This window comes from Lycorma delicatula, chromosome 13 (assembly GCF_047948215.1).
Source record: "Lycorma delicatula isolate Av1 chromosome 13, ASM4794821v1, whole genome shotgun sequence".
In the NCBI taxonomy this organism is placed as follows: domain Eukaryota; kingdom Metazoa; phylum Arthropoda; class Insecta; order Hemiptera; family Fulgoridae; genus Lycorma; species Lycorma delicatula.
In genome coordinates this window covers 48,769,856-48,795,401 of record NC_134467.1, presented here as the reverse complement: position 1 = coordinate 48,795,401, position 25,546 = coordinate 48,769,856, and the positions used below count along the sequence as shown (strand labels likewise).

The 25,546-nt window shown below is 31.6% G+C and overlaps 1 protein-coding gene across 7 annotated transcripts in view; it reads left to right on the top strand.

Annotated features, from left to right (window-relative positions):
• The window catches only part of LOC142333800 (uncharacterized), a 94,408-nt gene that overhangs the window by 30,218 nt on the left and 38,644 nt on the right, over positions 1-25,546 (top strand). For 6 of the 7 annotated variants that reach the window (XR_012758699.1, XR_012758701.1, XR_012758700.1 and 3 more), the window contains exons 2-3: positions 769-958; positions 22,703-22,837. Coding sequence is in view for 4 of the 7 variants with exons in the window: in XM_075381321.1 (XP_075237436.1) it covers positions 773-958; positions 22,703-22,837 (321 nt within the window). In the remaining 3 variants the exon portion in view is untranslated. Of the gene's footprint in view, positions 1-768; positions 959-20,988; positions 22,599-22,702; positions 22,838-25,546 lie in introns of those variants that run through there. The other variant, XM_075381324.1, reaches the window with a different exon arrangement.

Sequence of the window (25,546 nt, the reverse complement as noted above, 5' to 3'; positions counted from 1 at the left end):
TGTAGAGGGTATACTGAAATGAAACGACTAGCACTAGATAGGGAATCTTGGAGAGCTGCATCAAACCAGTCAAATGACTGAAGACAAAAAAAAAAAAAATATATATATATATATATATACTCAAATCTAGCAATAGCGAAGCATCGCCGGGTTTGCTAGTCTTATGTGTCACGATGTATGTACGGGATAAACTCCGTACATACCCTCACGTATGAAATAAAATTTCATCAAATTTCGTAACTATCTGTAATTTGGTCCAACTTAAAAGATGGATAGGATAGTTTTTATCTCAATATTTGATATTTCAAATTAAATGTTTATTATACGACAATAGTGTGTATTTATCGGTTAGTTCTATGAATTCCTAATATATGGCGGCGTTAGTTAATTCATCGATAAGTTTATCGATAATTCATCGATACTTCTCATCTTTAACATCGTTTGACATCTAGGTTGCGTATACTGTTTATGTTCACGACATAACCGTACTATTTTAATTTTTCGTGAATGATTTTTATAATTATACTGTGTATTGTGTTATAATTGTGCAGTGTATCGTTTGGATATTATTATAATTTTTAACAGAAAAAGAATAATAATAACATAAACTTTATAGAGAACTTTTTTGTCTATTAATCTTCATACCGCCTGAAAACGGTGTATTTCTTGCTTGCTTTTTATTTTATTTTGATTTTTTAATCTGTTAATCGTTAATTTTCATCTAATTTATTTATTTAAATAATAAATATCAATTTTTTTCAATTTCAGTATAATGCCGCGGAAAAAATCTAACCTTAACAATGCGTGTAGCAAAGATGCACGACGCATGCGTGTTAAGAGAGCCCGTGAATCGGAAAAACAAATTGCAGCAAGAAACGCGGCTCAAAGAATCAGAACGGCAGAAATTCGTAGACAAGAATCTCGAGAACAGCGTGACGAACGTAAAAACGATCGTGAGGTAATAACAGTTTACATTAAAATGCGTGTATTTTTGTGTGTTTGTCCGTGTATGTAAGTTTATATTATATACCTTTCTTTTTTGATAAAAAAAGGCGTGATAATAATCTTAGTTGAAGTATTTCACCTTTAGCAGGTCACTCGCTCTTTAATTCCGCAATCATCAAACGGGTTAAATGTTAAAAACATAATTTTAAGCTACTTAACATTATTATTGTTGTAATAAATACACGTACGCGCACATTCGCGTATTTATATTCAAATTACGTATCAGATTATGTGATTCGTAATTTTATTTCCTGCCGTTTATTTTTTTCATTTATATTATTAAAGCTCATTTTTTAAAACATGAGCTTTAAAACAGTTTTTCGATTTAATTTAAAAAATGTAATAGTTTAAAAATTAAATGTCGTTCAGAATATTATGTAATAACTTTTTTTTAATAAAACCTATTTTTAAAAAAATAATAAACATAAAAAAATGTTTTTCAAATATTATTTTTTATTTATTTTCTTTTTTTATAATAAAAGTAGACAAATAATTTAATAAACAGTGTGAACTCGGTCCAAAATTTTGGGAATTTAGAGAAGATATTTTAAAAGGTGATCGCTTATTAGCTACTTTTTACTTCCCGGCGAATATATCTAGAATTAATGGGAAATCATGATATTAATGAAGAGAGTACGGTAATCGTGTCAAAAATGGGGTATCGTATTTTTTGCAAATCCTTACGTTTTAGGGTCCAACTAGTTCATCTAGACCCAAAAACAATATTTATGTTATTTACGCTTTTGACCTTATATCTCTGTATTGACGGAACCGAATTTCTTCAAATTTGGCTCAAATATTTCCAATATGGGGGAGTTAATCAAATTACATTTTTTTTTTTAATTCGTTCAAGTTGTGGGGGATATCATGAAAAAAATAATTTTGATTTTTTTCCTAGGCATTTTAGAGAAAACTTTACTTTAGAAAATTTGTTACCTACTTTGCATTTATAAATAACCAAAAAGAATTTTTCAAAAAAATCAACCCTCACCGCTTAAAATTGAAATATATGTTAATGTAATACTAGAAACATGGGTCTTCATAAGAATAAAAAAAAAAAGTTAACATTTGTGGGTTGTTTCAGATGTGTAGCTTACATCGACATACATGCACAACTTAATTTAAAATGCTTATCATTTTATTTAAATGTAATATTTTTTTCGTTTATTTAATTCAACGATATAATAATTAAAATGGGCGCGCATACCGTATTTAATTCGCGGTTGTGACGGTCGGCACTCACTAAACTAATGTAATTTCACAACTTACATTGAACAAATTTCGCTTTAATGTTCGGAAAACTTATGTAATCGCTTGGCTTAACGCACCAGATACCTAGTAAACCGGACGATCTAGTTCGAAACCCACGCAGCCAACAAGATATGTGGAAATTTTACGGAAGTCGAATTTATGGTACCGATTACAATAGGTAGCTTTCTTATGAAATCTACCTAAAAGTCCTAACGAACGATACATTAACTTCTTAACATTATATACAGAGTGTGTCACGAGTTCTTCCTAGACTTTCATAACTAATTCTACTCATGAAAATAATGGAAAAAAATTCTTATACACAAATGTGTTGAAACGCTTCGTTTAAGAGATCAAGTCTGATATGAATCGATGCGTCTTATCTTGTAAAATCCAAGTATTTCATTAATTTAAACTTTATTTGGTTATAACTGTGGAACTGATGAAAATAAGTACCATTTAATATACATTTTTGAAAAGCTCTCGATGAGGGCTTATACTGCAGTTATGAAAATGTCCAAAATCCATATTTTTTTTGGATTTGGGCTTTTTTGGACTCTTTAGGTTCGGTCAATTGGAATCAAAAGGGGAAGTACACAACTAGATGTTTTAACAGTCCTAAATTCAAAATTACATACTACAACTAATCGTTTTTGCAAAATTCATGCATACATACATACAGACGTCGTGCTGAAACTAGTCAAAATGGATTCAGGGATGGTCAAAATAGATATTTCTGTTGAGATATTAAACCAAAATTTTTATTTCATACAAGAAAGTAAAAAACTTAGGATTAATTTATTTATGAAATTAAAAATAATTTCCTAAATAAATTAATCCTAAGTAATAAACAGCCAAAATTGAATTATCTCATTTGTTGCGAAGGAGTATATTTGATTACTGGTAATTTGGTAAAAATTAAAAAACAAAAAGTAAACTAAGATTACTGAGTACCTTTGAAAGCTTATAGCATCATATAACAGTTATGAGGAATCATTTGTTGTGAGGTACATATAGGATTCTCAAGAAATTAGGTGTTATTCCCATAGATAATAATTGCGCATGTAACTGTTTGTCTGTCTTTTATTTTCTAAATTATTTCTGTAATATGACATGTGCCCGATTACAGTTAATAGAAATCAAACATCTAGCAGCTAGATGTTTGGAAAATGTTATCTCAACCTACCTTCAAAGCGCAAGGTCTATAGTACCAGAGGCATAAATAGAGTTTTCAGCGCTCATTGACAAACTAAGTTTTCATAACCCCTTGTGACAAGGTGTGAGCTGCAAGGGAGTATGTCATGCTTTCCTGAAAATTTTTCAGTTTAGAACATGAAAACCTGCATTTCATGCCATATTTTTACTTATGAAGAGGATTAAATAATTTGGCAACACAGTTGTAGGACAACACACCACTTAAGCCTCACGGCTTAATTGGTGTTCACAAAAGACATGATGATATGTAATAGTACAGTTACATACATTGTATTTATCTATTGTATGATCCGGCCCGGAGGACCAATAAATATGTTGATTATTTGAAGTTTGAATGATTATAGACAATATGTATTAAGTTTATGCATTATTTATTGATTGAATTACATTTTGTATAGAAACATTTTTGATTAAATTTTGGTAATCTTATTTGTCGTAATTGCATTTTAGTTTAACACATTGAATATATTGAGTAGTATTAATGTTAATAATAAATTGAATAGATGAATACACCATGTTCATATCACCATGTCTTTTGTGTCTACAATTGAGTCAGCTGAGCGCGAGAAAAAGAATTACGACAATTAAAACTGCCATTACAATATTTTTAAATGTAAACAAAATATGATATAAAAACTTAACATTACTGCCTGCCAAAATCGGCAGATTTTGAATATAAACATAAATAATTAAAACATAAAGAATGTAATGTAATACAAATATGATACAATTTTGAACAAAATATAACTCTGACGAATAATACAAATATTAGGTATTATCATATAATAGTTATGATATACATAAGTAATAAGTATAGCAAAATGAATACATATAAAAAGAACATTGAATATAAACTTAACATTTTAATTAATTATCTGATAAGGGTAGCAGATACAATTTATGTATTGGTCGACGAAATACACCATTTGATGTACGAATATCAACAACTAAATTATCAGAACCCGTGAAAGCATGAGTAACAATTCCAGATTTCCAAAATAATGGAGAAGTATTGTCATCACAAATTAAAACTAAATCGCCCTCACACAGATTTCTGTTAGGAAAACCCCATTTATTGCGTTGTTGAAGTTGATGCAAATAATCTTTAGACCATCTTATTCAAAATATTTTAAAAATTGCTTTCATTGAAAAGGAATCTGCAGATCATTTTATTAATAAAATGAATTCTTGTATAAGTTCATTGGAGGCAATGAATTTACCTGTAAATCCTTATGAGCTCATTGTTATGCGATTACTAGCATCAAAATTAGATAAAAATACTTGCAAAAATTGGAAGGAAAGAATTTCTAATGAAAACTTTCCTAATTTCAAAAACTTTGTTGAGTTTCTTAGTAATAGAAGACAAATACTTGAAAATGTTGCAGCTAAACGTGAGTATAATTCGCGATCAAATAACACTCACTCTTTTAACAAACAAGTATTTAACAAACCCTTTAAAGGTCAAGGGAAATATAACGATACAAATAAAATTTATAGAAGAAATTTAGTTAGAAATTATTCAATGTACTATGTGTAAATCCGATCATTATTTATATACATGTAAAAAATTTCTTGATTTAACAGTAGATGAACGCAAGGAATTTTTAGTCCAGAATAAGTGTTGCTTTAATTGTTTTCGAACAGGTCACTGTAAATAATTGTATGAATAAACATGTATGTAAAACATGTTACAAAAAGCATCATTCCTTAATCCATACAGAGGAAATTCATAAATCTAGCTCTAAGCCTGAAAATAATACTTATCGTGCATTAAAATTACAAACAAACAAAAATGTTTTATTGTCTACTGCTGTGTGCAATACTGTGGACAAACATGGAAATTATCAGACATGTAGAGTGTTGCTCGATTCAGGCAGTCAAGCCAATTTCTGCACAATGGAATTTGCTCGTAAACTTGGGCTAAACTTAACAAAAAATAATCTTCCAATTTCTGGAATTAATAACTCATTATGTCAATCAAATTACAGTCACAGTTAAACTATACTCTCGCTATGAAAACTTTACATTAGACATTGTTTGTGCTATTACCGAACCTAACTGACAATCTTCCTGCTGAATCATTTTATTCATCTCATCTTAATTTACCTGAAAACTCATTTCTTGCGGACCCAAACTTTAACATTACTTCAAATATTGATGTCCTTTTAGGTGCACAGTACTTTCTAAACCTTATTCTGCCGAATAAATTTGTACGTAACGAGCATTTTCCCTTGATACAAGAAACAAGACTAGGATATATATATTTGCTGGAAATCTTCCTTTAAATGTTACACGCAACAATTCCGTTTCTTTCTTTTTTATTCGTAATGACAATAAACTTCTTTCATCACAGATAGAAAAATTCTGGGAGGTAGAAGAACCTATTTTAGTCAAACAAATCTCTCATGATAACTCAATATGTGAAAGGAATTTCATAGAAAATACAATTAGAAATAAGGATGGTAGATTTATAGTTACGTTACCTCGTAAATCAGATAACATCAAACTTGGTGATTCTCTTAATAACGCCAAAAATAGATTTTTGTCTTTAGAACGTAAGCTTATTCAAGACCCTAGTTTTAAGAAGGATACTCTAATTTTATTAATGAATATATAGACCTAGGTCATATGTCTGAACTTAATTCGAAGGATTTATTGATACCCGACTCAGAAGTTTTTTATCTACCTCATCACGCTGTTTTCAAGGAAACAAGCTTAACAACCAAACTAAGAGTTGTGTTTGACGGCTCAGCCAAATCCAGCAATGGTCTATCTCTAAATGATACACTAATGATAGGACCTACGGTCCAACAAGACTTATTTTCAATAATTTTAAGATTTAGAGTCCTTAATTGTTATCACATCTGATATCACAAAAATGTACAGACAGATTCTAGTTACTCAGAAGGACAGTAATTTGCAAAGAATACTGTGGCGTGAAAACCCTGAACAAGACTTAAAGCATTAAGCCTTAAGAACAGTAACTTATGGTACAACTAGTGCCTCATTTTTAGCTACTAGTTGTTTAGTTCAAATTGCCAATGACAATAACGATCAATTTCCTAATGCTTGCAGAGCCATATTAAATGATTTTTATCTTGATGACCTTATTACAGGAGCTGATAGTGTACATGAAATTAAGCAATTAAAAACTGATGTATGTAACTTATTAAAACAGTATGGCTTTCCCCTTCATAAGTGGTTCTTCAACTGTCAAAATATTGTTTTCTCCACTGATACTGTACTATTAAATACACCTATATCATTAAATAAAAATGAAAACATATGTACTTTAGGTATATTATGGAATAATTACTTAGATAAATTAACTTATGAAGTCAATCAAGGGGAAGTTAAAATATTCACTAAAAGACATATTTTATCAATTACTTCTGGTATCTGTTAGGTCTTATTGGACCCATTATATTTTTATGCAAAACCTTTGGCTAGTCAAGTGCAATTGGGATGATACTTTACCCGATAATTTACTATCGCAGTGGCTAATTTTATACAATCAATTAAGTTTAGTTAGTTCTATAAATGTTGACAGATGTGTAAAGTTAAACACTGATAGTAGCATCAAATCCTTTAAACTCCATGGATTTGCAGATGCATCTCTTAACGGTTTCAGATGTTGTATATATGTTAGAATTACTTACTGTAATGATAAAGTTTCATGTAATTTATTGTGTTCCAAATCACGAGTTGCCCCTTTAAAACAAATGACTCTTCCAAGACATGAACTCTGTGCTTGTTTGCTCCTATCACGTTTACTTAATCAAGTTACATTAGCTTTAAATGAAAGAATCAATGAAATTCATTTATATTCTGATTCCATGATTGCACTCCATTGGATTCATGGTCGATCCACCAATTGGAAAGTGTTTGTAGCCGATCGAGTTTCAGAAATTCAACAGTTGACTTTTAATGTGAAGTGGCATCATATTGAATCGCCTTCGAATCCTGCCGATATACTCTCTCGGGGATGTCTTCCGGAAAAATTAATTAATTTTGTATTATGGTGGCATAGTCCAAAAGCTCGCTTTTGCAAGATTCTTTTTGTTGGCCAACTAATCATCACTTTAATTCTACTGAAACAAACGTTGATCCTCAATGCCTTGTTAAAAACTTCAAACTATTCAGGTATCTCTTTTGACCTCTAATATTACTGATTATACTGAGAAATACTCATCGCTGTCTAAACTAATTCGTGTCTTTACTTATTGTTTTAGATTCATTCAAAATATTAAGCATAAGTCTACTAATGATAGAAAATTTGATGCATTGTCTTCAAATGAATTAGAATTCACTCTTGAATTTTTCATTCATCAATCTCAGCGTATTTTAAATCTGAAATTAATGTTCTTCAAAACCAACGTTTCATTTCGAAACAAAGTAAACTCGGTTCGCTAGATCCATTTTTAGACTATAAAGGTTTACTTCGTGTAGGAGGTAGACTGGAGCATTCTAATTTGTCTTTCGATAAAAAACATCAATTAATACTACATCCTCATGCAAACATAACAAGGTTAATCATCCACAGTGAACATTGATGATATTAAGGACCTCATCCCTTAAAGATGACTGGACTGTAAGTAGTTTAATTTTTGAATATCGGGAAGGTCATTTCTAGAATGAATTAAATCATTAAATATATTAAAGTAATGCTGCCATTCAAGTAAATTTCCACTAAAACATGGCAATTTAATTGCCTGTAAAAACTGCATTTGATTATTAATAATTGGTTTCATATCGGTAGGATCTGATTTATCAGGAGGTTTTATAGACATTTTATCTAACAAAGATTTTAATTTACATTCTATGTTACCCTCCTCTATGAATCATGAGACCTTGCCGTTGGTGAGGGGGCTTGAGTGCTCAGGGATACAGAGTAGCTGGACCGAAGGTGCAACCATATCGGAGAGGTATCTGTTGAGAGCCAGACTAAGGAATGATTCCTGAAAGAGGGCAGCAGCTCTTTCAGTAGTTGTTAGAGGCGTGAGTCAGGACGACTTAAACGGCCGTATCAACATCACTCAGTCCTCTGAGTACTGCGCAGCTGAAAGCAATGGAAAACTACACCTGCTTTTTTTCCAAGAAAATGTGGCTCTCTGCATTTTCACATAGAAATAATGGAGGCGCCTTCCTTGGTAAAATATTCCGGAGGTAAAATAGTCCCGCGTTCGGATCTCCGGGTGGGGACTACTAAGGAAGGGGTCACCAGAAAATTAAAAAATAACATTCTACGAGTCGGAGCGTGGAATGTTAGAAGCTTGAAAAAGGTTGGTAGGCTAGAAAATTTAAAAAGGGAAATGGGTAGGACAAATGTGGATATAGTAGGAATTAGTGAGGTTCGGTGGGAAGAGGAAGGCGACTTTTGGTCAGGTGATTTTAGAGTAATTAACTCAGCGTCAAATAATGGGCAGGCAGGAGTAGGTTTCGTGATGAACAAGAAGATAGGGAGGAGAGTGGAGTATTTCAAAACGCATAGCGATAGAATCATTGTAATAAGGATAAAATCAAAACCTAAACCGACAACGATTGTTAACGTCTATATGCCTACAAGCGCCCATGATGATGATGAGGTAGAGTGTGTATACGAAGAGATTGATGAAGCAATTAAACACGTAAAAGGAGATGAAAATTTAATAATAGTTGGAGATTGGAATGCAAGCATTGGAAAAGGCAAGGAAGGAAATATAGTGGGTGAATACGGGCTGGGCAAAAGGAATGAAAGAGGGGACCGACTTATAGAATTTTGCACGAAGTATAATTTAGTAATTGCCAACACCCAATTTAAAAATCATAATAGAAGAATATACACTTGGAAAAAGCCAGGCGATACTGGAAGGTATCAGATAGATTATATCATGGTTAAGCAAAGATTTAGAAATCAACTCGTTGACTGCAAAACTTACCCTGGAGCAGACATTGATAGCGATCATAATTTGGTGATAATGAAATGTAGATTGGGGTTTAAAAACCTGAAGAAAAGGTGTCAGATGAATCGGTGGAATTTAGAGAAGCTTGAGGAAGAGGAGGTAAAGAAGATTTTTGAGGAGGACATCGCAAGAGGTCTGAGTAAAAAAGATAAGGTAGAAAATGTAGAAGAAGAATGGGAGAATGTTAAAAAGGAAATTCTTAAATCAGCAGAAGCAAACTTAGGCGGAATAAAGAGAACCGGTAGAAAACCTTGGGTTTCAGACGATATATTGCAGCTGATGGATGAACGTAGAAAATATAAGAATGCTAGTGATGAAGAAAGTAAAAGGAACTATCGGAAATTAAGAAATGCTATAAACAGGAAGTGCAAACTGGTGAAAGAAGAGTGGATTAAAGAAAAGTGTTCAGAAGTGGAAAGAGAAATGAACATTGGTAAAATAGACGGAGCATACAGGAAAGTTAAGGAAAATTTTGGGGTACATAAATTAAAATCTAATAATGTGTTAAACAAAGATGGTACACCAATATATAATACGAAAGGTAAAGTCGATAGATGGGTGGAATATATTGAAGAGTTATACGGAGGAAATGAATTAGAAAATGGTGTTATAGAGGAAGAAGAGGAAGTTGAGGAGGATGAAATGGGAGAAACAATACTGAGATCTGAATTTAAGAGAGCATTAAAAGATTTAAATGGCAGAAAGGCTCCTGGAATAGACGGAATACCTGTAGAATTACTGCGCAGTGCAGGTGATGAAGCGATTGATAGATTATACAAACTGGTGTGTAATATTTATGAAAATGGGGAATTTCCATCAGACTTCAAAAAAAGTGTTATAGTTATGATACCAAAGAAAGCAGGGGCAGATAAATGTGAAGAATACAGAACAATTAGTTTAACTAGTCATGCATCAAAAATCTTAACTAGAATTTTATACAGAAGAATTGAGAGGAGAGTGGAAGAAGTGTTAGGAGAAGACCAATTTGGTTTCAGGAAAAGTATAGGGACAAGGGAAGCAATTTTAAGCCTCAGATTAATAGTAGAAGGAAGATTAAAGAAAAACAAACCAACATACTTGGCGTTTATAGACCTAGAAAAGGCTTTCGATAACGTAGACTGGAATAAAATGTTCAGCATTTTAAAAAAATTAGGGTTCAAATACAGAGATAGAAGAACAATTGCTAACATGTACAGGAACCAAACAGCAACAATAACAATTGAAGAACATAAGAAAGAAGCCCTAATAAGAAAGGGAGTCCGACAAGGATGTTCCCTATCTCCGTTACTTTTTAATCTTTACATGGAACTAGCGGTTAATGATGTTAAAGAACAATTTAGATTCGGAGTAACAGTACAAGGTGAAAAGATAAAGATGCTACGATTTGCTGATGATATAGTAATTCTAGCCGAGAGTAAAAAGGATTTAGAAGAAACAATGAACGGCATAGATGAAGTCCTACGCAAGAACTATCTCATGAAAATAAACAAGAAGAAAACAAAAGTAATGAAATGTAGTAGAAATAACAAAGATGGACCGCTGAATGTGAAAATAGGAGGAGAAAAGATTATGGAGGTAGAAGAATTTTGTTATTTGGGAAGTAAAATTACTAAAGATGGACGAAGCAGGAGCGATATAAAATGCCGAATAGCACAAGCTAAACGAGCCTTCAGTAAGAAATATAATTTGTTTACATCAAAAATTAATTTAAATGTCAGGAAAAGATTTTTGAAAGTATATGTTTGGAGTGTCGCTATATATGGAAGTGAAGCTTGGACGATCGGAGTATCTGAGAAGAAAAGATTAGAAGCTTTTGAAATGTGGTGCTATAGGAGAATGTTAAAAATCAGATGGGTGGATAAAGTGACAAATGAAGAGGTATTGCGGCAAATAGATGAAGAAAGAAGCATTTGGAAAAATATAGTTAAAAGAAGAGACAGACTTATAGGCCACATACTAAGGCATCCTGGAATAGTCGCTTTAATATTAGAAGGACAGGTAGAAGGAAAAAATTGTGTAGGCAGGCCACGTTTGGAGTATGTAAAACAAATTGTTGGGGATGTAGGATGTAGAGGGTATACTGAAATGAAACGACTAGCACTAGATAGGGAATCTTGGAGAGCTGCATCAAACCAGTCAAATGACTGAAGACAAAAAAAAAAAATTCTATGTTACATGGATTGTCTTCAGTTTGTATTCTGTCAGTATCCTCATCAATAGCTTCCAACTGAGACTGAATGTTATCATATTTAACTTGTAATTCTAACAAATTTCTTAATTTTATTTGTAAAGAATATATTTCATTTTTTGTGGGGTTAAAATTATCAGCAAAGGTATTGATTCGTCTGATTGATGCCTTAATTATACCACGTTTTTTAAAAAGTTCCTTGCTATTAGTCTACAAAGTCTTGCTGTTGAGTGCCTCCTGGTCAGTCATTTTGAATTTAATTATATTAACGTAAATATTAATAATAAGAAATTAGACATAATTATAAGAAAAGTAAAATTAATAAGATGAACAATGGGTTAGCATATGATGAATATTGATACTCGTAGCTCCTTGTAGATTATCGTATACTCGGCGAACTAAGATAACACATGAAAACACTATCCAGTTCAATTTGGAAATTTCCCACACATTGATTCCACTATCGCTTACACTTTTATAGTTAAATTTCTCTGCGTATATTGTACGCTTTACAGTTTTTGGAGTAGCTTGTATTACTATATGAATGAATGTCTATACGAATTAAGTCCATTTTGAAACTGACAATTTAAAATTAAATACGTTGTATCGAATACGTCGCTGAAGTTCAATATCTGGATTGGAGGACCAATAAATATGTTGACTACTTGAAGTTTGAATGATTATAGACGAATATGTATTAAGTTTATGCATTATTTATTGATTGCATTACATTTTGTAAAGAAACATTTTTGATTAAATTCTGGTAATCTTATTTGTCGTAATTGCATTTTAGTTTAACACATTGAATATATTGAGTAGTATTAATGTAATAAATTGAATAGATAAATACATTGTATGTAACCGTACTATTACATATCAACATGTCTTTTTGTGTCTACAGTTGAGTCAGCTGAGCGGCGAGAAAAAGAATTACGACAATTAAAACTGCCATTACAATATTTTTAAATAAAAACAAAATATGACATTAAAACTTAACATAAACTATTTTATATTATATAAAATATTAGTCAAATATAACATTCTGAAAACTTAAAACATAACGTTGAATAACACCTGAAAAGTTAAAATAAAGTAAGAGGTAGTTTAATGTATAATTTAGATGTAATTATATAACTTTAAAGAGAAATGCTCCTTGCCTTTTCTGCTGCAAATTTATTGATTACATCCTCAAAATTTATCCTATCAGTAACCTCCCGCTTCACATTCCCGCAAAGCCAACGCTGAAATCTTTCCTGTCCCGCGGATGATCTCAGGTAGAACAGGATAAGTTTTAACTTATGAAAAGACCTTCCACAACTACACTGGATGTTGTAACTGTCAGTAAAATCTGAAGACCACTTCTCAGAATTGGAAATACATCACCACTGTACCACACAATGTAGCGATGCAGGTCCTCCGGTGTCAAAAGCTTAAAATCAGCCCTTGTCTTGAGTAGCATTCGCCGGTCCATTATTTCTCGTGAAATGCTTCTCTGTTTTAAGCTATTTTCATTAGTCGGGTACATCGGTTAATTTATATCTAAAAGAAATCCATAACTGATTTCAGTTGATTTTAACATACAAATTGATGAACATTACATTTCAGAATGAAACTGGAAGTGCATTTAAGGGGGGAAAACATTTCATTCGTAATTATGCAACATCAATTTGGCATCCCTCAGATACTGCATCCAGGAACGGATGTCCTCCCCTCTTGTATACCCCTTGCTGCACCACTGTGCAGTACCAGGATATTGCCTCACCTGTTTACATTATTAGGTGTGCGGGCATAGAATAAGACAAACCATTTATGACTACCGAATGGGGTCTAAGTAATAAGTTCTGTTGAACCAATGTTACATTTGCCACACCAAATTTACAACTTGTTTTCTATTTTATAGATACAGTCATAGAAATAATAAAAGCAGGTTTTCCCCAAATCAATAATAGTATATATTTAATGCAATATTTAAATCTTTTGTAAGATCTATAAAACCAAATATGATTAGTTTATTCGAAAATTTTAACTTTTTTTCGTTTTTTTTTCTATAATTGAAACTGTTGTCTGAAATGGAACGAAAGCAATAGGCTGACCAGTTTAAAGTAATAGTTTGGGTATTAACTTATAGATTTAACTAGAGTTGAGTTTTATTCCTGGCAAAGATTAAGAATCTTTTTACTCTCATCTTATCTTCTTGTTAAAATACGTGTGTAACATATCTCCAAAGTCAATAAACTAAAATCAAAAACAATAACGTACTTATTATTATCTTTATTTTGTAATTATTTGGCACTCTTGATAATATATAGTCCAGATATATATAGTGGCAATGGTTCTAATTATGTTTCTCCAAAAACCAGTACATTGTCTGTATAAAAATCATAAGATGTGGGAATAACCATCCTTGCAAACTACTTCAAACAGTACAGGTTTCACCATTGTGCCGTAAAAAAATGTCGTAGAAATGCTCTTAAAGTAGGAAATTGGTTTAAAGGACAATTCTTATCGAGGGTATAAAGTGATTTATCAAACAGTGCTTCATAAAATTATTTCAAAATACTGACATGCTTGCAAACTAGGCAACCAGTTACAATCAACAGGTCGGATCCAATAGATGGTACCCACAGTCAAATAAAATAGAAATGTGGGAACCACACTTGTAGTTCCAAACCAGTCATTTGACTGGTTTGATACAGGTCTCCAAGATTCCCTATCTAGTGCTAGTCGTTTCATTTCGGTATACCCCCTACATCCTACATCCCTAACAATTTGTTTTACATATTCCAAACGTGGCCTGCCTACACAATTTTTCCCTTCTACCTGTCCTTCCAATATTAAAGCGACTATTCCAGGATGCCTTAGTATGTGGCCTCTCTTCTTTTAACTATATTTTTCCAAACGCTTCTTTCTTCATCTATTTGCCGCAATACCTCTTCATTTGTCACTTTATCCACCCATCTGATTTTTAACATTCTCCTATAGCACCGCATTTCAAAAGCTTCTAATCTTTTCTTCTCAGGGACTCCAATCGTCCAAGTTTCACTTCCATATAAAGCGACGCTCCAAACATACACTTTCAAAAATCTTTTTCTGACATTTAAATTAATTATTGCAGTAAACAAATTATATTTATGACTGAAGGCTCGTTTAGCTTGTGCTATTCGGCATTTTATATCGCACCTGATTCGTCCATATTTAGTTATTCTACTTCCCAAATAGCAAAATTCTTCAACCTCCATAATCTTTTCTCTTCCTATTTTCTCATTCAGTTTAGATTTCCATCTTCATTATTTCTACTACATTTCATTTTGTTCTTGTTTATTTTCACGCGGTAGTTCTTGCGTAGGACTTCATCCGTGCCGTTCATTGTTTCTTCTAAATCCTTTTTACTCTTGGCTACAATTACTATATCATCAGCAAGTTGTAGCATCTTTATCTTTTCACCTTATACTGTTACTCCGGATCTAAATTGTTCTTTAATATCATTAACCACTAGTTCTATGTAAAGATTAAAAAGTAACGGGGATAGGGAACATCCTTGTCAGACTTCCTTACTTATTATGGCTTCTTTCTTATGTTTGTCAATTATTACTGTTGCTGTTTGGTTGCTGTAAATGTTAGCAATCGTTCTTCTATCTCTGTATTTGAACCCTAATTTTCTTAAAATGCTGAACATTTTATTCCAGTCTACGTTATCTAATACCTATTCTAGGCCTATTAATTCCAAGTATGTCGGTTTGTTTTTCTTTAATCTTCCTTCTACTATTAATCTGAGTGCTAAAATTGCTTCCCTATACTTTTCCTGAAACCAAATCGGTCTTCTCCTAACACTTTTACACTCCCCTCTCAATTCTGTACAGAATTCTAGTTAAGATTTTTGATGCGTGGCTAGTTAAGCTAAAAATAAGAAAAAGTTGACAATATATGATTTAAGCACAGGCTAATTTAGTTTTTAAATGACTGCCCAAAAAAGAGTGTAATGTATTTAGGGTGTATGTATGTATGTATGTTCCATCATAACAGCTCAACAGTGAACTGATTCAGATAGATGACTGGAGACTAAACAGAAAAAGAGACTAGATATATGCCCCCCTCACCATTGGAATCCCTGCATTACCGGTAGTGTCATAGGCTGTATAGTAGACATAAAGTTTGGTACATCTTACAAGATTGCCCAAAAAGGATTGTAATTAATGTAGGTATGTATGCTGTTTCTATGATAGCAGCTCAATGGCTGAACCGATTTAGATGTATGGCCCTGCTTTGGAATCGTTACATTACTGGAAGTATCATAGGCTATATATATATATATATAGGCTATACATACACATTTGTTTAAATAAATCTAAACAATTTAATTTCTTTTATATTATGAACGGGTATTAAAGATAAACACACACACGCAGAGAGAGAGAGAGTGAGTGAGAGCGAATAAGTGAGGAAGGGAGACACACACATACGCGCGCGCGCGCACATACTAAATAGAGGGCTACTTTAGCAATATAGAATCGGGCGTCGAGCAATACTTCCAGAGCCAGGAGCGTGGGATAATGATCTGTCAAGACCAGTACTCAGATGCTGTATTTAAGGATAATGATCATTTTTCTCTTTTTGATTCTCATTAGAGGGGACCAAACGCATCAATGTTAATGCGTTTCACAACAGACTTGTCCCTCTGCAGACATCTTTTGATCGTCTTACAAGTACAGAACACAAGACATCTGCAATTTTTCATCAGTACAGTGTCTGCTTTGTTGATGACTGCAAATTGTGCTGTTTCTACTGCTCATGAAGTGCAAGCGCAAGTTGTTCCAAATTTCTTCTTCTTTTTTTAACTATTTAAAACGTTATTTTATAATGTAATAATTTTTTTTCTTTTGGAAATTGTATTTAACAAAATAAAAAACAATTTCAGCATTTACACTGAAGCTAATTTTCATGTTGGCATCATCGGTCCATCGGTGGTGGGCAAAATCGAATGATTTTAATAATCGAGATATTAGTAATATAATATTATAAATAATCGAATGAGTCATTCGAAATATGAATATTACTAATATTTTTTCACAAGTACAAACATTGAATAATATTATTAGTTAACGAGTACACTTAATGCAGAGTGATTTTTTAGTCCTGTTACCCGATTATTAATGTCTGGTAATTTTTTTCTAAGAAAGGAAAATTTTATTTTGTGACACGAAGTCGGTAGCGCTACTCAACCGGTATAGATACGGCAGTGCGAGTCGATTCTCCTTGAGCTGTGTAAACTTTTGTGCCGTTTCCGGTCGTGTTACGAACAGAATGTCTTTTACCGTAGAACAACGAGTTTTCATTCTTGAACGATATTTTGCTACGAAATCGTACGCGATTGTAAAATAGTCATTTGAAATTAAATTTGTTGGTGTTCCTCCGCCAGAAAAAACGTCAATTTCTAGGCTAGCAAACCGATTTCGAGAGACAGGTAACGTAGCGGTCGACCGACTCGCTTGACAGATTACGTTTTAGAGAATGTGAAAACAAGATCCCTCAATTCTCCACGGAAAAGTTTACGAAAACTTTCCGCGTGGATTTTCTGCAACAGTTCTTTGATGATGGAATAATAAGCAAGGGCTTACGGCCTACAAGGTTCCCAGACCTCACCTCCTGACTGCTTTTTGTGGGGCTATATTGTCCGAGGCCTTCAAAAACAATCCTCACACTTTTGATGAACTTTTACAGACTTAATCACGAATATTTCTAATGCGACTGTTAAAAAGTTTTCTGCTAATATGCTGAAAAGATTCCGTGCGTGTATAACCGCAAGGGGTGAGGCATTTTGAGCATATTCTTTAACAATTATGTAAGTAATAGCTTTTTATTAAATCTGTTTTGTAAGTAACAAATTAATTTTTTTATTCCACCCAAATTTCTTAAATTACCTTTAAAATTGGGTAACATGACTAAAAAATTACTCTGTAGCTGTTACTAACCTTATTATGATTGTACTGGTTACTGGCGCCGCAATTAATAATGCCTCCCTAAAAATTATTTTTTGCAAATGCAGCGGTTTTATTTGAATTATTTTCTCATTCTCAATCGGTCGCTAATATTTTGATATCTCTGTTTTTTTGTTTATAAATCTTGCGTTAATTCGTACGGTGTTATTTATTACCGTTGCAGTCAATGTTAAATAATAGAGTTTTTTGATTCAGTCTACAGAATTTTTTCGTTTATTTTAGTATTATAGCAGTTATTAATTATTATAATTTATTCATTTAGAGATTATTTCGTTAAACCTTTTTTTTATTGAGTTTCATTATTTTCGTTTATAATTTAGCCGTTTAGGAACTTTCATATTTAGTTGTATTTATAGAGTACAATTATGAAACCATCATCCGTTTGACATTTTTTATTAAAAATGAAGATAAAAAAACGTTTCTTGTGAAATTTGCAAAACACATTTAAAGTTTTTCGGCAATACTACAAACCTAATAGAGCACTTAAAACGGAAACACCCTTTTACAGTTAAATGAAAAATTAGGTAATAATAATAATAACAACGAATGAGGAAATACTTCTGAACTTGTATTTCGTCAATTAATCAACCTCACCGATGCACAGTACTACCAGTAATAGTAGATCCTGTTCCTTCCGCATAATCACCCGTAGTAAAATTTCACTTAATAAAGTAAAAATATAGCTCCACCTAAAAAACAACTTCGTTTAGCCATTTGAAAAGTAATAAATTAGTAGTCAAGGCTACTTTTGTTGATCCAAGATTAAAAACAAAACCGCATTTGACGTAGAAAAAAATGTAAAGCATATCCAAAAATGGATAATTGATGATGTTACAAATTTAATTAATTCCAGGCAAATGGACGTGGATACTCTGCCGTTAAATGAAGACCTTAGAACCTCAGACACAACAATGACGCCTGAAACAACCGAAATATTGCAATACGACAATATTTGGAAATGCCATATCTAAACAGACTGCATAAAAATTCATTACCCGAATTATACGAGATAAATTTAAGGTACTCCTGCATACCTGCAACATCAGTTCCCCCAGAAAGAGTATTTTTTAAGGCCGGACAGCTAACCAATTTGCGTAGGAATAGACTACCTCCATAAAACGTGGACAAAAAATATTTTTTAAATGGCTATTTTAACGCGGAATTTTTAAACCGATTTATCTTTTATAACTTGTTTTACCCGATACTAAGTTTAATAACTTTTAAATTTACCAACAAAAATTTGTGTTTTTGTGAATAAAATTAAATAGACCGTAAGCTAATGTTTAAAAATATATATAAATGGCATTTGAAAACGATGAAGAACATTTATTTTGTTTAATTTTTTTTATTTGCTCGTCTATATAATCATATTTTTTGATGAACCTTAATTAATAATTATTTTTCTAGTTAAGAATTTAGCAGTGCTGCATCAAATTCTTCTCTTTTAATTAAAAAAAAAATGTAATTCTGGCATCTTATTCAAATATCTTTTGTGTAATTAATAAAAGTGAAAGCAGAATGATAACAGTGTGGCGATCTGTTAATTCCTAAGACAAGAAAATGATAACGTACATTTTACGGTGAGTTTGAGTTTAATTTTTTTTGTTTTTTTCAAATCAATAGGAGCTGTGGTGGCACTGAAATATAGAAATACTGGAGCGGGCACTGCCTATGTTAAACGTAAGCGTTAAACGAACGTGAGACAGATAGATTTAGAGGTACAGTTTTAATTGTCGCACAGTGCAGCGCATGCGCATTGTACCTAACGTACCGTCCCTTCAGAAAGTGATTCCAAAAAACTTAATTGTAGTTAATATTAAATGATAAAATCTCATAATTCTATGTAATTAATAGAAAAATTTCAATGCTTATGAATATTAAATAAATGTTGAGTTAATCATTGTATCGTATAAATGTTTTTATAAAAACTTTCTACAATAACTTGAATTATGAAAGATAACTTGTGATTTGATACCTCTAAATCGGCTATCTTTGTTGCCACGGATTTCTAACGCTAGTGCCCATCCCAGTATTTCTATATTTCAGTGTGTGGTATCATAGTGAACAAAGTAGCGAGAAATCACGTCAGAAAATAAGATGTCTCGTTGCTGAAAATAAGTAATCGTGTGTAAAGGAAAATGAAAAGTAGTCGTTGAGATTCTCTCATCATTCGTATTCCATTTAGTAGTTAGCATTCTGCCTATTCATCTTCCAAATCCGAGCGAGTGACGAATTAAAAATAGTAATAAAATTTACTATTCGTCATCATTCGGTAGTATTCGCCTACCTTAGTAATTAGTTCATTCCAAACGAAAACGTTATTCTAATGATGCAGTTAGTAGTAATTCGAGATATCTCGATATATTTCATTAATCGAATTGTTACTACTTTTTCATTCGAGAGATCCCATCGCTATTGTCCGTTACAATCATGCGTGTGCGAGTTGTGTTGGTTGAATTAAAACTGTAGAAAGTTAATGTTAGTTGATCGTTGATTACTTGTTAATTACTGTAAAATATGACTTTTCTTACTTTTATTTTCAGTTTATATTTTTTCTATTCTTCAGAAATGCAGCTTTAAAGAGAAAATTTTAATTCGTTCATTTTGTGTATGCATATTTATAGTTGTTTGTTAATAATTCATAAAGAATAGTTTTGTTTTCGCAGACAGTTATTTAATAATTTTTACGTTATATAATCCTGCGTTTTCTTCAACGTTGTGAACGTCATCGAAAACATACACGGAAAATTATAGTAAGAGTTGAGAAAAGGTTTCATCCATGTTTTTTAAAAAATTTGTACGCAAGCTGGAACAGCATGATGAAACGTGGTTTGTACCTTATGTTATTGAACTGTGATTCTTACGGTATGATATTTTTTTTTTAATTGCACATTTACTTAACAGTGACAGTAATTTTTCATTTCGTTTGTGCACAATGTTATTGGTTTTTCTTTATTATTGTATATCATTACAAAGTAGTCAATCTCTCGAGATAATTTTAATGATAGATCCAATTTAATATTTGTTTAACAAACTTTATTTCAATAATAAAGAATTGAATTTTAAAATTAAAAAAAAAAATAACTTATTAACATAATGGTTGTAGCTTATAACTGTTTACAGATAAATGCATATGTAAACAAAATCTTTTTTTTTAACGATTTTATTTTTCCACTACATTTAAAATAAATTTGGCTAATTTTAAATCATATTCAACCAGATTTTAAAACTAAATATCTTAGAAGAGTACTGTAAGGTTTTTTAACGTATGCATTATTATTTATTTATTGATTACAGCCCTAAAAACGTTTTATGTGTATTATTTCAGAATTATATTTATTCATTTTAATCCTCAAAACCGTTACCGCATTTTCTTTTAATTTGGTAAACTTAAGCAATTACTTGATCAACTTTAATTTGTTTTATACTTTAATATGCTGTAGTAGATATGCTCAGATCAGAAAAACACAAGATTTAAATTACAAAAAGCAGTTTTGGATAGCATATGACCCATGCAAGTTCAAAGTCCGCACCGTGTTATCGATACTGTAGTAATCAGTTATATTAGTTATTGAGACACGTTTGGATGTTAATCCATTCTATAGAGAGAGGCTAGGATTAAGGTTTGAGTCAAAGTTAAGGTTAGATTTTTGGGAGTGAAGTTAGGGATAAATTACCAAAGTATGGTAATGCTTAACGCTGTCTTGTAGGACGCTTGGCCGAATTTATGTTTTAATGGAAATATACTAATTAGAGAGAGACTGCACCACATGGTAATCTTGTATATGATGGTTAATCACCTTATAAAGAGCGCATTCATTCATCTGAGACTGAACAACTATTAAGGTAGTTTATAGTTTTATTGCAAAACTGTAACCTCTCTCCACAGAATGGATTATTAGCTTAACAGGTCACTGCAACTCACAAAACTAATTGTTAATTGATTAGAATATTGATATCTCAGCTCCGACTTTGATCTTGCATGGGTCATCGGTATTCAAACCTGTTAATCGGTCATTTAGATATTGTATTTTCCCGATCCTAAGCTTATCTACTATGGTTTATTATGAAAATAATTGAAGGTGATCAAATTAATTGCTCAGAATTACTGAGCTTTGAATTTTATGTTTCATTTGGATTCTTTTGAAATGGCTTTTTTTAAGTAAATACTCTTCTGAATTCAGTGGCAAACATCAAACATACTAATCGATTTATATATTACGCTTAGAAGAAGGTTCATCTAAATTGCATGTGTTCATTTAGTATGTATTTGTTTTTTTTATTAATTTAATTTATATATATATAGAGAGATTCAAAGTACAAGGGGCTGCTGAGATGTAATGCACACTGGAACATAATAGCAGAGCAAAATATTGCACAAAGCAGTAGGTGATGTTATCTGATAATTTCATTCCCCTGTTATAAATTCCAAAACTTTGACTTGTCAACTTTCATGTACCATTAGTCACTATAGTTATAGAGTTGAATTCATCTGATATTTTAGCGTGCAATATTTGTATATGTTCCTTTTCAATGTTGTGATGGTAGACAAAACTTGTTAACATGGAATAGTGGCAGTGTGGATCGCCAAATAAAAAAAATTCAAAACAACCCGCTGCAAAAATATCTTCATGATAGTGTTCTGGGATTCCAAACACGTGTATGTGTCTGACTACCTGAAACCTTTGTCAGCTGTAAATTCTGTGCGATACATTGGTATGTGGAAGCACCTTATTAAACATGACTGATTGTGTTTGTTTCAATGAATAAAATGTAATACAGTTAATAGCGACTTTATTGTTTTCATTATAAATATTTAAATTTTTACTTAGAATGTTTTTATTTCTGAAGATAATGTATATATCTGTAAAGAATATCTACAAATATGAAATTCTGTCTTCTAACAATATCAAACTAGAAAATGAAAGGGATACCACAGAGGAAACTTTATGCTTGCTTTCACCACATCAACCGATTGAAGTTAATATTATACCTGATTGTGTAAGTATAATTTGATTTACATTTGGTTTTTTTTTTGTCATGTCATATGAGAAGTGTCACCATGTCGTTAACTATAATATTAAATTGTTGATGTTATGTTTTAGGAAAGTGAATCGTTGCAAGGGAGAGAGGAGCCACTCTGTAACAGTTACGATACTTATAATGAAGTGACAGATCCTGTTATAATTGAAGGAACCGAGTTTATTAAATATGAAGATCATGAAATTAAAAATGAAGCGGTAAGTTTTATCATGCAATTATTTTATAATGAAAGTGATGTATGAAGTTTATGCTCGCTCTCTCAAAGTGTATTCATCGGGGTACTTGAGTAAAACTTTATATACGCATTTACTGTTGATTCTTTCATTTGACTTCATTACATTTTTTACCGTGTTTTAAATAATTGAATTTCAAATGTTGAACTTGCAATTACGGGAAGCATTAAGCTTCTGATGCTTTACCAGATTGATCGATTGGGACTGCTACATTGGCCAAAAAGATATGCTATTTTACTACAATAATGTGCCTGTACACATGTCTTGGATTGTAGCTGTAAAACTTCATTAAAATTTACGCTTTGACAATGACTTGTGGAAGCGTATGCTTTATTCATCTGATTTGGCTCCTAATGATTACTTCCCTTCCCAAACTGATGAAATGGCTTGCTAGACAAACATTAATTTCAATGATGCTAAGGTGAGAGAACAGCTTGCATCACAGAGTTAGAAAAATCACATGATAATGAAAGTATTCAAAAGTTGAAAAATCTGAGTAAATGTATAGAATTGTAAATGAACTAAGTTGAAAGTTTAAAGAACTTATTGCAAAATTTTTGTTTTTCTTTGTCAAGCTATAATTTTTCTGAACAACCCCTATATTTGTTTTAAGTTGACTTATAATTTCTCAGAATTAAATTTGTGATAACTGTGTTTCCTAATTTTTTTTATTAGTGATTTAACAAATAATTTACACTTGTCATGTGTAAAACAATTAATTTTGCCTCATAATTTACACCAGAAAAATTTCAGTGCATTATTATTTTTCATTACCTACAACTAAAAAATAATATGTTAGTGGTACTGACATGTATCCTAGTGTATGAATGAATTACAAGGGACTAGTGGAAAGATTAAAAGAATTACCACAAAATTTTGGGTTACAGCCTGAAAGTCTTTTTCTTTCAACCATTTTAAAATAATGTTATCTTTCAACTGTTTTAAAATAATTAAAATTTCTCACTCTTCTCTTACTGTGATTAACAGTAGATATGTAGATGAATCTTTTCAGCTATGAGTAAATTAAAAATCATGAAGAATTAGATTTTTATTTGATAAGTGAAAATTAATTTACGGTATAAATATTTTAACATTTCTGACAACATAATAATTTTGGCAAGAGACATAGAGATGAAAATCAAAATTCAAGATTTTGAAAATTGTTTAAACCAAATTGGTACATATTTCGTACAATTAAACAACATAGTTTGCTAATAATAGAAACAAAATCCCAATAATGAAAATTTCAGGAGAATAGATAAAAAATCAGAAATTTTAATATTTAAATATCAAAAAATTACATATTTAGGTGAAATGATTACCATTAATGTATGTCACTCTCTATGAAAAAGGATGGTTGGTGGATTTGTTTGTCGTATGTGCTCTCATTTTTATTTTAGCTGCTATTGGCGCAGAGAAAACCAATGGTGGTGGGTCAGCCGACTCTCCTGGCAGTCCATTGTCAGTTAATTTAGAGATTATTTAATTTAATTTCTTCGCATAGATTATTTTTTATATTTGTGTTTTTATTTACTTATAAAAGAAAGGGTATTAGTTAATATTTAGCAGCAAAAAAGAAAAGGATTCTTTATTTAACAGGAGAGAATGGTTGCCGTGCATCCAACCAGCCACCACGTGGTCTGCTTTATGCCAATAGCACCAGCTGGACTGGCAACTAACACGAACACGCACAAGGCTAATTGAACAAGGTAGCATCCCTAACTCAACTCCCTGTTATCAATATGGCTATTATATTTCTCTGAAAAAAATATTAAATTCTTTATCTACTCGCTCCTTAAACCTATTTTAAATATAAAAACACTATAATGTTCAGAAAAATATTCTCTACAGACTAATATTTCTTTTCTTAAAATATTTCTGTAAGATACTTAATATTCTCACAAGCATGAGCAAGTGAACGCATCAGGGGTCCAGGGAGCAACAGTTGGGCAAGCAAAATGAGCCCTGCCCTGCTAGTTAGAAAAAGAAGGAAGTGGCTTATCAATTTATAAGGAACATTCCATTCACAATGAAAAAATCCTTATCCAAAAACACAAAATTAAAATACTATAAAACCGTAGTTTTACCACAAGTATTATATAATGCAGAAGACCTACTTAGCAAAAATAAAAAAAGGAATTTTAAGAAAATCCACCACCCAAAACTTCAACATAATATTTATAAATTAAGAATATGAACAGACATTTACCAAAATCCGTTTAATACCATGAACTGTTGTATGATCTGTGACAAATGCACATTCATTTTGTACTAAATTAACAATAAATTAAGCTCTAAAAACAGTAAAATGAAAATTAAAATGAAGTGTAAAATGGAATTATGGTTTATGATTGTATTTACATATATAATTTATAGTAAACAGTATTGTAAGGAATATAGAGAAATTATAATATGAGGTGTGTTCAAAAAGTAACAAGAATTTTTATTTTTTGGAAAGAATTTTATTTATTCATATATATTAATGTTATGCCCTTCAAAATAGTCCCCATTCGATATATACATGTGCCAGTGCTTTTTCCAATATCCGAAACATTTTTGGAACTCGATGTTTGGAATAGTGTTTAGTTCTTGTAGCGATTCACTTTTAATCTCATTGTGCTTGTGAAACGACGGCCCTTTAAGGTTCTCTTTATTTTTGGGAATAGAAAAAGA